At 47.5% G+C, this 14325-nt stretch overlaps 1 protein-coding gene across 1 annotated transcript; it reads left to right on the top strand.

The window, feature by feature from the left end:
• The first annotated feature begins 1686 nt into the window (after positions 1 to 1686).
• On the top strand, positions 1687 to 14267 carry GGS22DRAFT_61892 (uncharacterized protein). The gene is made up of 7 exons (XM_047967567.1): positions 1687 to 2679; positions 2746 to 2965; positions 3032 to 8469; positions 8523 to 8611; positions 8667 to 10686; positions 10746 to 14117; positions 14230 to 14267. Exons 1-6 carry the CDS (start codon positions 1829 to 1831, stop codon positions 14065 to 14067), a joined length of 11940 nt encoding a protein of 3979 aa, XP_047822499.1. The 5' UTR covers positions 1687 to 1828; the 3' UTR covers positions 14068 to 14117; positions 14230 to 14267.
• The last annotated feature ends 58 nt before the right edge of the window (positions 14268 to 14325 follow it).

The following is a 14325-nucleotide window of genomic DNA, read 5'->3' as shown; positions in this document are numbered from 1 at the left end:
ATTTTACTATTCTGGTAGGTATTCACTACACCATCACTAGAGCGGCAGGAGGCGCAATATCCAACAATGTGGGTTTTCGGACATAGACCCAACTAGTCTAGGGCGAGGCAGTTTACATCCTCCCGTCACCTCCGTTCATTCGTCGATCTTGTAGGTGGAGAGCTATGGTTGCTGACGCAGTGTCGATAACACGGAGAATCCCAAGCGCGGCATCATGAGATTCGATCACTTAGGTCTTACGTATACATGTTTTGGTCGCCAACTGTCGAATCAGAGAATTAGCCTCATACGCTCACAGCAGTGCTTCCTCGTAATGAACCTTAGCTAAGAACACGAAGCTGAAGTTCTCTTAAGCGCTGATGTATTAAAGGGTGTGCCCATTCTAAGTCTAAACCCCACTATGAGTTCTCGGAGTAGGTATCAAATAAAGTTGTAGTAGGCTAGAATAATACGCTACCATTAGAGGGCATACGTCAACTCAAATAACACAACCTTAAACCAAGTTTGGCTTGCAAAATGAAGAAGGTACGACGAGGTAGATATATTTAGCGAAAATCAATCTAGGCTTGGCAAGCCACTCGGCCGGAACAGTATTGATCCAATCCACAAATTCAATTTAATCCCTGGTCTAGTCTACCGGTTTTTAGCAATCTTACCTATTCTCACCCACTAAACCTAGAAAATACACTGTCGATTCAGTAAAGTGCATCTAGGACTTCGTTTCGGTACTTCCCATCGCCACAAATAGCTCCCGCGTTGGTGTGTTGTTTTAGGTCCAATGATGCGAGACATTACTTTCATATTGTGTGGTTGGCTAGTCGCAAGCTCCAGCTGCTCTCAAATGGCCAAGCTCGTTTAAGTCCTAGCAGGTCTCCGTGAGCTGACGGAGTCCTTACATGTACCAAGTAAGTGCCGGATAAGCTCGTAAGAACGCTGCAAGGGTTCTAGTTGCGTTCTCGATGCTAACTTTCCAGAATGATTAAGGCATCGATTCAAGAACATAAATAATACGGCCCGAAAATGGAATCGACGGCGTCAAACCACTGCACAAGTATATTCTTAAAAGGCATCGCTGGTGATAATATGATCCAGCTATACCTTAAAATGGAGGAAGTCTTCATGATGTATCCACAAACACTGGTCAACTGATTGGCTACATAACATACTATGTAAACTACATAGTACCTAAGGTACCTACTCTATTAGAAGTGCCTGGGTATGTACTGGGGTATTAACAGATCCTCATTAGTCATTGGATACATTTTTGAAGTCTTCTACCATTCCAGGATATGACCCTTGGTAGTTACAGATTTAGAGGACGCCCACCTTTCAAGCGAGAACCCATCCTCAGATTCGCATCCTGCCCACTATCCCGACAACATGGGGATCATAACGCCTGGCCCTTGTGTTACCCGATCGTCGGCACTGTTGGGTGCAAATGTCGGCATTGGTTGCTTATCCGGTACTTCGACCGGTCCCTATCTTATGGTGTCTCTAAATCTAGCAATTCGCTGATGTTACTGCGCCGCAACAAGGCTTCATAGGTAGATGAGTGGTTGATGAGTTTGACGTCAATGATGGTTAAGGTTACTATCTGTACCAAAACGGATATTGCCTCCGTAACCTAAGGTCTTCTCTCGACTTTTGACGACTTCTTATTTCTATCCTAGCGGGTCATATTAGTTCACTCTAAATCTCCATCAACTAAAGACAATGGCAAAGTTGTGATATCACCGCTTGGTCCCGGTGGATCCGCAAGTATCAAATTCCTATTCGATTACAACCCAAGAGCCAACAACACGTCTCGGGTGGGAAAGGATCGCCAAGGATGACTATTCCAGAGCCCATCGCCATTATTGGAAGTGGCTGTCGTTTTCCAGGTAACGCAAATACGCCCGAAGCGCTGTTTGACGTACTCCGCAATCCCCATGATCTCCTCAGTGATATTTCTGAGGATAGGTTTAGCACACGCGGATATTATCATGAGAATGGACAATACCATGGACACACGAACGTCCGGCAGTCGTATCTTCTATCCGGGGAGGGTACACATCGGCGCTTCGATGCCCAATTCTTCGGGATCAGTCCGACGGAAGCCAATGTCATCGATCCTCAGATGCGGCTCCTCTTGGAGACCGTTTATGAAGCCCTCGAGGACGCTGGGCAAACGATTAAAGGGCTGCAGGGGTCTAATACAGCGGTTTACGCTGGCTTGATGACTTCTGACTACGAACATATGATGAGCCGCGATGAGGACTCTATGGGTACATACCACGTGACAGGAACCGCCAAATCGCTGCTATCGAACAGGATATCATACTTCTTTGACTGGCATGGGCCGTCTATGACTATCGATACAGCTTGCAGCTCTAGTCTCTACGCTGTACATCATGCCGTGCAGCAACTCCGCTCGGGGGCATCACGCGTTGCCGTTGCTGCAGGAGCCAACCTCCTATTAGATCCCGTTGGGTATGTCGGGGAAAGTAAGCTGCAGATGTTGAGTCCCGGCAGCAGATCGCGGATGTGGGATGCGAGTGCTGACGGTTATGCGCGAGGAGAGGGCGTTGCGGCTATTATCTTGAAGACGTTAAGTGACGCTGAGAAGGACGGGGACAAGATCGATTGCATTATTCGCGAGACAGCCGTGAATCAGGATGGACGGACAAAGGGAATAACTGTGTGAGTTCTATTTGAGTACTTCTTTTTTTCTCCGTCGAAATTCAAGCTTACATAAAATCTCAACAGACCGAGTGCTAAAGCACAAGCGAGCTTGATCCGTGATTGTTATAACCGGGCTGGCTTAGATATCTCCAGTCCCGCTGACCGACCGCAATTTTTTGAAGCTCATGGGACCGGAACACCTAGTGGAGATCCAATAGAAGCTGAAGCAATTAGCAGCGTCTTTTTCAACCACAGCATAAACAACACCCAGACTCGGAGTTTAGAACCGCTACTGGTCGGATCGGTATGTTATCGATTAATTTTTGAAATTTTAATGAGTCGAATTTGTAACTAATTCATTATATCGCAGATAAAAACAATTTTAGGGCATACAGAAGCAGTGGCTGGCTTGGCAGGAATCCTTAAGGCTTCATTAGCACTGCAGCATTCAGTTGTGCCTCCTAATCTCTTGTTCAATCGTCTCAACCCCAAAATTAAACCCTTTTACGATAATTTACACATCCCTACCACCGCTACGCCATGGCCTATTGTATCGGAAAGCAGTCCTCGCAGGGCGAGTGTTAATAGTTTTGGTTTCGGTGGTGCTAATGCCCACGCCATCCTAGAAAGCTATTCTGAGCCCCCGAGGAAGGGTAACAGTAATAATCAGGGATTCTACCCATTCATATTCTCAGCAGCCTCTGAGACTTCTTTAATCCGCTACCTAGAATCTTTCTACGATTATCTTAGGACTAACGGAGCAAGCCTAAATATGCGAGACTTAGCTTATACATTAAATTCCCGGCGCACGAGATTTCCTTTTGTGGTTTCTCTTTCGGCCTGTACGGCAAAACAGTTGGCGTTAAAGATAGATGAGTATATCGAGAAATCAAAATTGGACAGTGGAGATCTTTTAGGAGCTCAACCATCAGAGAACACTACGCCTAAAGTATTGGCAATTTTTACAGGCCAGGGTGCTCAATGGGCTCGCATGGGTGCAAGACTGGTCACAGAATCTGCGTCTGCTCGACGCGTACTTGAGAAGCTTCAAGCACGGCTAACTCGTTTACCGATCGAGGATCGTCCGTCATGGCTCCTCATAGAAGAACTTAGAAAAGAGGCCAGCTCTTCTCGCGTGAACGAAGCAGAATTATCGCAGACTCTTTCAACTGCAGTAGGTATTCTTCTTGTGGATATCCTGCGGGAATCTCATGTTGAACTGACTGCTGCCGTGGGTTTCTCATCTGGTGAGATAACCGCGGCCTACGCGGCAGGGATAATATCGGCCGAAGATGCCATATGTATCGCTTACTACCGTGGATTACACGCCAAGTTAGCACAAGGACCAGGAGCGCAGGCCGGCGCGATGCTGGCAGTAGGAACTTCGGCTGATGATATGGAGGATCTCCTTCAAGAACCTGAATTCGAAGGACGTGCCTGTGTAGCTGCTGTCAACTCATCGGCCAGTGTTACACTTTCTGGAGATATAGATGCTATCGGAGAAATAAGCATCGTTTTAAAGGATGAGAAAAAGTTCTCCAGACTCCTGAAAGTAGACAAGGCTTATCATTCGCACCACATGATCCCATGTTCGGCAGCCTACCTTAGTTCATTACGAGAGCTCAACATCCAAACAAACGCCTGTTCACGGTGTACCTGGTTCTCAAGCGTTTATGAGGACGATGCTGCTAATTTAACGAGGTCTCTCGAAGGTCCATATTGGGATAGCAACATGCTAAATCCTGTACTTTTCAAGCAGGCCGTAGAGCGTGCATGCCTCGAAACAGGTCCATTCGATATTGCTATCGAGATAGGGCCGCATCCAGCTTTGAAAGGACCTACTATTCAGGTTATCCAGGATGTCACGGACCGCACTATCCCGTATACTGGTCTCCTTCAGCGTGGTGTTGATGATATAGAGGCACTTGCAAGTGGCCTTGGTTATATCTCGAAACATACAGGAGACGGCTTTGTGGATTTCAAGTCGTACGACTCTTTTATGTCCGGTGCTGGTAATCCGGAGTTGGTTAAGATGCTTCCGCCGTACTGCTGGAATCATAAGGAATATTGGCACGAGTCAAGATACTCGAGAGCTGTACGCGGGCGATCAGACAGTGTCCATGAGCTCCTTGGGCATTTGACTCCTGATTCCACTGAACGAGAGATGAGGTGGCGACATCTACTTCGACCAAAGGAAATACTATGGTTAAAAGGCCACCAGCTCCAGAACCAAATGGTTTTCCCAGCTGCAGGATATGTGGTATCTGCCCTAGAGGCATCCAAAGTCATGCTCCAGGGGGCTTCCGCTTCGACTATCGAGGTTTCGAAACTTGAAATCGGGCAGGCGCTCACATTCGACAACGCTGACTCAAGTATAGAAACTTTATTCTCCGTATCAAATATTAATCGGACCGGCAACAAAGAGATTACCGCCAAATTCACATTTAATGCAGCAACTGGTAGAAAGAAAGATGTACTTGACGTACTTGCCAGTGGTGATATTCGCATATGTCTTGGCGATCCTTCACCTGTAGCACTTCCAGCTAGGGGTGCGCGGCCTCCAAATCTCATCGCACTTAAAGCGGACGATTTCTATAATGCTCTAGCGAAATTAGAATATCAGTATTCCGATGACTTCGTTGCGCTGTCAGGTCTTGAGCGAAAGCTCGGCACTGCTACTGGGTTTATACAAGACATACAAGGGTCACATCTACTTGTACATCCAGCGATACTAGATGCGTCTTTCCAATCCGTGCTACTGACTGCCTCGGCTCCTGAGGATGGCGGGATCTGGTCTATGCATGTGCCGAGAAGGATAGAGAACATTATTATCAACCTAGAATTATGTATGTCGGAAATGTCAAGAGGAAAACGGTTGCCTTTCGACGCTTTTCAGCCGAATGGCATCTCGACGATCGCGGGTGACGTAGACATCTTTCCAGAGGGTTCACACCATGCTATGATTCAAATCGAAGGGCTAGAATGTGTTCCATTCTCACCAGCTATGGAGAAAGACGACAAGATATTGTTCTCTTCCACGATATGGAGTAATATGCTCCCAAATGCCATGGATGTCACCGATAATGGCCTCGTGGCACCTCAACAGCATGATATCGCCTGTGTACTCGAACGAATGGCTTGCTTCTATTTACGTGAACTTGTTCGCGCCGTTCCACCTGGTCATAGGTCGAGGCGCGAGGGTCCGTACATATCATTCTTCAAATTTGCCTCTTACGCATTGTCTCGCGCGAAAAGCCGCGGCAAGCCTTACTGGGAGCCTGAGTGGGAAAACGACACTCCTGAAACAATAATAAGAGCATCTACCGCCCACGAAGATGTTATTGACGTTCGATTATTACATGCTATAGGCCAGAGACTTGCTGATATCGTCATGAACAATGCACCAGCCATCGAAATAGGCATGAGAGATAATCTCTTAGGGAAGTATTACAAAGAAGCGATTGGGATGCAAGAATATACACAGTATATCGCACGTACAATCAAACAACTTACCTTTCGGTCTCCTCGACTCCAATGCTTGGAAATTGGAGCAGGCACTGGAGGTGCCACCATCGAAATCCTCAAAGAGACAGGACGGTCGTTTTCATCATACACTTTTACTGACGTTTCATCTGGATTTTTCGACTCTGCAGAAAGTGTTTTTAATAGTCTTACGGACTATATGCTTTTTAAAGTACTTGATATCACTAAAGATCCTTGCCTTCAAGGCTTCGAGAAGCACTCATACGATTTAATTATAGCATCTATGGTACTACATGCTACACCGAATCTGCACCAAACATTAAGGAACGTTAGACGTTTGCTGCGACCTGGAGGTTATCTCGTCGTCCTAGAAGTACAAAATGACGCGCCAGCTCGCACTGGTACCATATTCGGCGCATTTCCTGGTTGGTGGGTAGGCGAAAATGAGGGACGCGAATTATCGCCTTGTGTCGACCTCGTAGATTGGGATGAATTACTTCGCAAATCTGGATTTTCCGGCTGCGACACTACTACACCCAATCCAGACTCGTTCGTTCACGCAATGACAGTGTTTGTGTCGCAAGCTGTCGACGATAGGATGACTTTCATCAGAGACCCTCTTTCCAATTCTCTTGTAGCCTTCAATTCAGGTCATCTCATAACGGATCTTGTCATTCTTGGTGGACGCAGCCTTAAAACAGCCAAGCTAAAAGCACAATTGGAACCTCTCCTAAGGCCATTTTGCGGTAACACCAAGACTTTTAAGTGCCTAGCAGAAATAGAATCGGCTGAAATCACTTCAAAAACTGTCATATTGAGTCTTATAGACTTAGACAGACCGATTTTTAAGGAAATAGACAAAGTGACATGGGATGCGATGATTTCTATGTTTCAAGAGGCGGGTGCAGTGCTCTGGATCACTGAAGGTCGCCGAGCAGCCAACCCATATGCGAACATGATCTGTGGGCTGCTTCGGTCTGTGATAAACGAGATCCCGGGTCTCGATGTTCAATTTATCGACTTTGAAGATCCTAAGAGTTTAGATGCTAGAACAATCGGGGAAGCCCTTCTCCGCTTCAAAGCCGTGGCTGACTGGAAACACAGCGATCATCATAAGTTTGAAGAAAATTCATTCACTACTCTTGAGCGAGAGATAATTATTGAGAAAGATGGTCGACTGGTCATTCCTCGCATGTTGCCGAAAAAGGAGTTGAACGATCGCTATAACTCTTCTCGACGCCCCATCTCTAATCTGATTGATCCTTCAAACCATGTGGTCAGTCTTGTAACTACAGCCTCTGGTTACAATCTCCAACACGAGTCGGAAATATTTTCTGGGGTAAATTTGGACTCAGCCGCTGGACGCATTACACATTCACTCTTAGCTCCTATTCAAGTCGCCGGACGAGGCCAACTCTTCTTATCCCTTGGTGTAGTGCCAGAATCCCGGGCTCAGTTTGTAGCTTTTTCGACTAAGAATACGTCCGCACTGTCTCGGGATACTTTCTTCCAAGTCCCTGTAGAAGTGGCGCCGGGCTTGGAGGCGTCATTCCTATACTTAACTCGCCTACTCATCTTGGCTTCTCAGATCTTTGAGAGCGCTGAAGATGGCGACAAAATCCTAATTCATGAGCCAACTTCCGAATTTATCACAATTGTTAAGGAAAAGGCTCGAGCTAAAAACATTAATGTTGCGTTCACTACTAGCTACGATGACAAAGCCACAGCTTGTATTCTCATTCATCCTAACTCTCCTAAACGAGCCTTGAGAAATCTTAACCTTGGATCAGTGACTGCGTTCCTAGATCTTGCTGGTACCGATGAAAGCAGGCATATCGCTGGTCAATTACGCTCCCAGTTGACCACCTTTTGCAGGTGCCAATCAATATACGCAAACGTTGATGAAGGTGGCCGATTACCTTCATCAATAAATGTTAGCAAAGTTCGAGATCAGTTACATAGAAATGTTATTGACGCCACCAACGAGCTTCCGAAGCTCACAAGACCCGATCGGCCATACAGAATAGTCAAACCTGGAGATATATCCGAATACGACCATATGCTTGCACCACAGTCCATCGTCGACTGGAGCATAGAAGATAAAGTATTGACCAGAGTAATGCCTATCGATTCTCAGTTCATGTTCTCGGGCTTAAAGACATATTGGCTTGCCGGTCTTAGCGGTAGCCTTGGTATTTCACTATGCGAATGGATGGTCCGCCATGGGGCGCGATACCTAGTCGTGTCGAGTCGGACACCTAAGGTTGAAGATTCTTGGTTGGAAGAGATGGCGACCCTTGGTGCCGTTATCAAGATCTGTACATGGTATATTCTCTTTTTCCATATCTTCAATCTTACATTAGCTGACCAATCATTAGTGACCTTACCAAGGAAGATGAGGTAGTGTCATTGTATACAGAAATCTGTTCGACACTTCCTCAGATAGGAGGAGTTGCCCAAGGCGCCAGTAAGCTCCCCCATTAATCCGATAACTAAGGAGAGTAATACTGACTCTCATTTAGTGGTGTTACAAGATACTGCGATCAGTGAAACGAGTCTTGAGACATTTGAGAAGGTCATACGGCCAAAAGTGGACGGAAGTATACACCTAAACAATCTATTCCAACAGGATACCTTAGACTTTTTCGTCTTCTTCTCGTCTGCCTCGGTGGCCATTGGAACCCCAGGCCAATCTCCATACGTAGCTGCGAATATGTTCATGGCCAGTCTAGCTGAGCAACGCAGACAACGTGGTCTGGCAGCATCCGTCATCGGCATTGGCCCGATCATTGGAGCAGGTTACATAGCCCAGCAGCAAATCAGTATCGCGACCGTCAAAAAGCCATACGCGTACATGCAAATGTCGGAGCGAGACTTTCATCAATTATTTACCGAAGGCGTCGCGGCCAGCCGTTCCAACTCGATCGAGATCGCAACAGGCGTCAGGAGAGTTCGAATAGACGAAGAACTCCAGCCAATCTGGGCTGAAAATCCATTAATGAGTCATTACCTTCTAAATGGAGAAAGTGTGAGCAACACTTTCACCGGCAGGAAGGCGAAAGAGCCCCTCAAGATACAACTCCTTAGTGCACAAAGTCATGGTGACGTCCGTCGCCTGATCAAAGAAGCCCTACTTGAGAAGCTGGGGATCTTACTTCAACTTGATGTCGATACTATAGATCAAGCCAGACTTGAGGCCACTCGCCTAGACGAGCTTGGTCTTGATTCATTAATGGCAACTGAGATCCGCGCCTGGCTGTTGAAGAATCTTCAGGTCAATTACCCTGTTCTTAAGATACTAAGTGGCATTTCTATCTTCGAACTAATAGAAGCTGCTGTTGATGGGATACCACAAGAAATGATTCCAGGCGTAGAAAGTTCGCCCGAACTTCTCTCCACTACACCAGCCCAGGCCGACATCCAATCGTCATCCGCTAGTGACTCAATGCTCTCGGAGACCGCTAGCTTAGGTGATGATACCGCTTCCACATCATCCTTATCAGAACTAGCTGTCGATGCGCACGTACCGTCGAGCTCAGAGCCTGTTGTCTTCGCTTCAATGAACTTATCTTCAGCGCAAAGCATGTTCTGGATTGTCTCTCAATTATTTGAAGACAGAGCCAGCCTCAACTTTGCCGGAGCATGTCGAATTACGGGACCCCTTAACTTCTCTAGCCTGGAGCAAGCCGCTAAGACAGTTGGTCAACAACACGAGGCTCTCCGGACACGTTTTGCGGTCTCGAATGGACAAGTACTACAGGAAATCATGGGTTCAAGCATCATAAAGCTTGAGAGGCGAGAAATTAAAGATGATCAAGCCATGGCTGCAGCGATTATCCAAACGGCAGAAGAAGTACAAAAATATCATTATAATCTTAAAGAAGGTGAAAGTCTTCGGCTAATTCTTCTTTCTTCTTCGCCTACTCACCATTGCCTTATCATGGGCACGTCCCATCTCTGCATGGATGGCCTGTCAATCCAGGTCTTTTTAACCGATCTATTCCGACACTACAATAAAGAGACAGTCAGTCAAGAAACATTCCAGTATCGAGATTACGTTCAACTACAGCGACACGCCTTGGATTCTGGTGGGTTCGAAAAGGAGTTCCGCTTCTGGCAAACCCAATATCCTAATTTCCCACCTCCGCTTCCGATTCTTCGCGTGTCGCGTGCCAGAACGCGTCCAAGCCTAACGACATTCGACGACGATAGGGTAGAAATAAAAATTAGCTTCGAAACAAAGTCACAGCTCCAAGCAGTCTGTCGGAGATGCAGAGTCACACCGTTTCACTTCTACCTAGCCTGTTACCGCGCTCTCCTGTCCCGGTATGCGGATGCAGAAGACCTGTCAATTGGTATTGGAGATGCCAACAGGACCGAAGACAGGATGATGAGCGGTATAGGTGTTTTTAATAATGTGTTACCCCTACGATTCCGCACCAATCTTTCAAGCAAGTTCGAAGATGTCCTGCAAGAAACCCGTACTATAGCTTATGCTGGTCTGGAAAATTCAAGAATACCATTCCAGGCTCTTCTAGAAAGGTAAATAAGCCCTACATGTTTTAAACAGGTGCATCTAGTATCGCTAACGTTAAAAACAGACTACAACCCCCGAGATCGACTACACATACCCCCATATTACAATGCTCTGTCAACTACCGACAAGGCCAACGTAAGAAGGAGGTCTGGGGTGATAATGAACTTGAGTTACTCTCAATTAATGTCTCCAAGACTGGTTACGACTTGACTCTTGATATCAACGATGATCCGAAAGGAGATTGTTTGGTCGCATTCATCATACGAAGTGACCTCTACCGCAAGTCCGAAGCAGAGATCCTCATCAAGAGCTACGAAAGGCTCGTCAAAGCATTTGCCACAGAGTCGAATATTGCCCTAAGTCAGCCGAGCATGTACGAGCATGCTGATACCGTGACATCGATGAACTTCAGTCGAGGTCAAGAACGTTCCACTCTATCCTCCGAAACAGTCATTCACAGAATCCATTATATCTCGCAGACGTTCCCGAATACAGTGGCAATAGAAGAAAATACAGGAAACATGACATATACAGAATTAATGAGACTGTCTTCATTTATCGCAACAACTTTGACCGCATCCGGAGTAGGAGTCGGGTCCAGAATCGCCACTCTTCAAGAGCCAACGGCCCGTTGGGTTGCATCTGCCCTAGCTATTATGAGAATCGGTGCAATTTATGTACCGCTCGACCTTTCCATTCCTTGGGCGAGGCTTGCTACGATTGTGAATGATTGCAATCCTGATATTGTCCTACTCGATGACGCCACGAAGCTTGGGTTTCACGAGCTGCAAAGGCCTGAGATGCTATTCATAAATGTATCAGAGTTACATCCTGCACAACAGCTATCACCAATTTCAGCAACCGCAAAGAGCCCTGCTATTATCCTGTATACAAGCGGTTCTTCGGGGACCCCAAAGGGCGTCACATTAACACATGAAGGCATACAAAACTGGATAGCGCCAGCGCAAGAGATCTATGGCATTAGCATTGGCGCTGAGACCATACTACAGCAGAGCGCATGCACGTTCGATATGTCCTTTGAGCAGATGTTTTTCGCACTCTACTTCGGGGGAAGGCTTCATCTCCTGCCAAGAAGTCTCCGCGGCGATGCTTGTGCCATAACTGACTTGATTGCTCGAAAGAATATCACCTTCACTATTGCCACTCCGACGGAATATTCCAGTTGGCTTACTCACAGGCATACTAGTACTCTTCCATCTTGCAAATGGAGGTTGGCTATAAGCGGGGGCGAAGCTGCCACCCATGGTTTGGTGGCGCAATTCCGAGATTTGCGCAAGACCGATCTCCGCTTGTTCAATTCTTACGGACCTACCGAAACGACTGTGATAGCGACGTCTATGGAACTAAAGTACGCAGATACCGAGTCACTATACGATAGCATTGCAGCAGGATTCACGCTACCGAATTATTCCGTTTATGTGGTTTCCGAGGATCTCAGTCTCGTTCCCCCTGAATTTCAGGGGGAGATATATATCGGTGGACCTGGTGTCGCGATTGGCTACCTCAATAACCCAATTCTAACCGCTGAAAAATTTGTTCCCGACGTGTTTGCGACAGATGAAGCGAAAGCGAAAGGTTGGACCACGATGCATCGTACCGGAGATCTGGGTCGTTGGACGAAAGATGGCGCCCTCATAATCGAGGGTCGCATATCTGGGGATACGCAAATCAAGATACGCGGGATCCGGATGGACCTTAAGGAGATTGAAAACGCAATACTTAAAGCAGCTTGTGGCTCCTTGACTGATGTAGTAGTGTCGGTTCGTCGGTCCACACCGGAATCGCCTCAATTCCTTGCCGCGCACGTCGTTTTCGATTCACAGCACCCTGAAGAAGAGCGCGAGGGCCTCCTACGATCTTTACCTGCTTTATTTCCATTGCCAAAGTATATGTGTCCGGCGGCCATCATTCCTATTCACCAAATGCCAAGAACTAGTTCCGGTAAGCTCGACAGGAAGGCCATCGGCACATTGCCTTTACAGGAAATAATTAAACGCGACGATGAGAGTTACGACGGTATGCTTACCGAAACCGAAATGCAGCTGAGAGATATCTGGGTCGCGATCATCCAAGAACAGTTCAAGAACTCGCAACTCATAACGCCAGACACGGATTTCTTCCACGTTGGGGGCACATCATTGCTCCTTCTTAGCCTCCGAGCGGCTATCCGCGAATCATTCGGCGTCAATTTGCCTGTAATTAACTTGCTTGAAGCGAGCACCCTGGAAACAATGGCCCAGTTGATAAATAACGGAGTAGTTCCCTCGGATACAATTGATTGGGATGAAGAAACCAGACCGAGCATAGCCACCACAGAAGTAGCACAAGCAAATGTTCAAAAAGCACCACGAGACAGCAGCGTAATCGTTCTTACAGGCTCAACAGGGTTCCTCGGCCGCGCCATCCTATCCGCTCTCCTCGCGGACGACAAAATTCACAAAGTCCACTGCATCGCAATCCGCGGCCTCCCCGACCGCAAAGACATCCCTCGGCACCCTAAACTCCACCTTCACGCCGGCGATCTCACACTCCCGCGCCTTGGCCTCGCCGCCGATACCGCGCGCGAAATCTTCGCCGAGGCAGACTGCGTCATCCACGCCGGAGCGCAGGTCTCGCACGCGCAATCGTATCGGTCACTCCGTGCGCCAAATCTGCAATCAACAAAAGAGCTGGCTCAGTTGTGTCTCCCGTGCCGCATCCCGCTACACTACATATCCACCGCCCAAGTCGGTGTGTACTATGCCTCAAACACGGGCTGCAGAGAGTTCCCCGAGGTTTCAGCCGCTGCAGCCAAACCCCCACGCATTGAATTTGAGGGGTACGCAGCGAGTAAATGGGCTAGTGAATGTTTCTTAGAGAGGGTGCAGGAGGAGTTGGGGGCTGGCAGTGGGTGGGGGTGGGAGGTTGTGGTACATAGGCCAACGATGATATCACGTAGCGGAGATGTGGATGAGGAGAGGGACATTATAGGGAGTATTCGCAAGTTTGCGGCGCTAATGGGCGCTGTGCCTGCGGTGCCGAATTATCGTGGCTTTCTAGAGACGGTAAGATTGGGGGACGTTGTGGCTGGAATTATGGGCGCGGTGAAGACGGGTGATTCGATGGTGTCAGGAGTAAGGTTCTGCCATTACGTCGGTGGAGAGTGTATTTCACTAGATGATCCAGCGAGTGCAGTTTTCCTTAAATTAGGTAGGGGTGAGAGAGAGACCGGTAAACCTGTCGAGGAGTTACCACCACCGGAGTGGGCGAAGAGGGCGGCTGAGCTGGGCTTGCATCCTCATGTTGTGAAGTGGGTTGAGAGTGCAGCGGTAGGGCGGGAACAGGTTTTCCCTAGGGTTGTGAAGGGAAATCAGGTAGTTGAGTAGATCAATTGATGTTTTGGGATGTATGGCGTTGTTGGCGTTAAGCCAGTTACGTGAGTCTTTTGAAGCCCCTTTTCTACGGCTATAGGGTATTACGGGAGCAGTTTCATGGCTTGATTTATATTAATTATTTTGAGAGAGGGCTGAAAATTATCACCGAGCTAGGTACACTTGGGTATCTGCTTAGGTACCTATCAAGCGTCTTACTCTAGGTGATCTTACAATTTACCTAAGACACCGAAGCCACGATCCCGCCCCCTC

This window comes from Annulohypoxylon maeteangense (assembly GCF_022496945.1).
Source record: "Annulohypoxylon maeteangense strain CBS 123835 unplaced genomic scaffold GGS22scaffold_2, whole genome shotgun sequence".
In the NCBI taxonomy this organism is placed as follows: domain Eukaryota; kingdom Fungi; phylum Ascomycota; class Sordariomycetes; order Xylariales; family Hypoxylaceae; genus Annulohypoxylon; species Annulohypoxylon maeteangense.
The sequence above is the reverse complement of the archived record's forward strand: the minus strand, read 5'-3'. Positions and strand labels throughout refer to the sequence as shown.

Excerpts from the sequence above, each read along its gene's own strand:
- GGS22DRAFT_61892 (XM_047967567.1), top strand. The coding sequence starts at position 1,829 with ATGACTATTCCAGAGCCCATCGCCATTATTGGAAGTGGCTGTCGTTTT. Across the intron at positions 8,470-8,522 it reads GTTATCAAGATCTGTACATG|TGACCTTACCAAGGAAGATG; the intron begins GTATATTCTCTT and ends ACCAATCATTAG. Across the intron at positions 10,687-10,745 it reads TTCCAGGCTCTTCTAGAAAG|ACTACAACCCCCGAGATCGA; the intron begins GTAAATAAGCCC and ends CGTTAAAAACAG.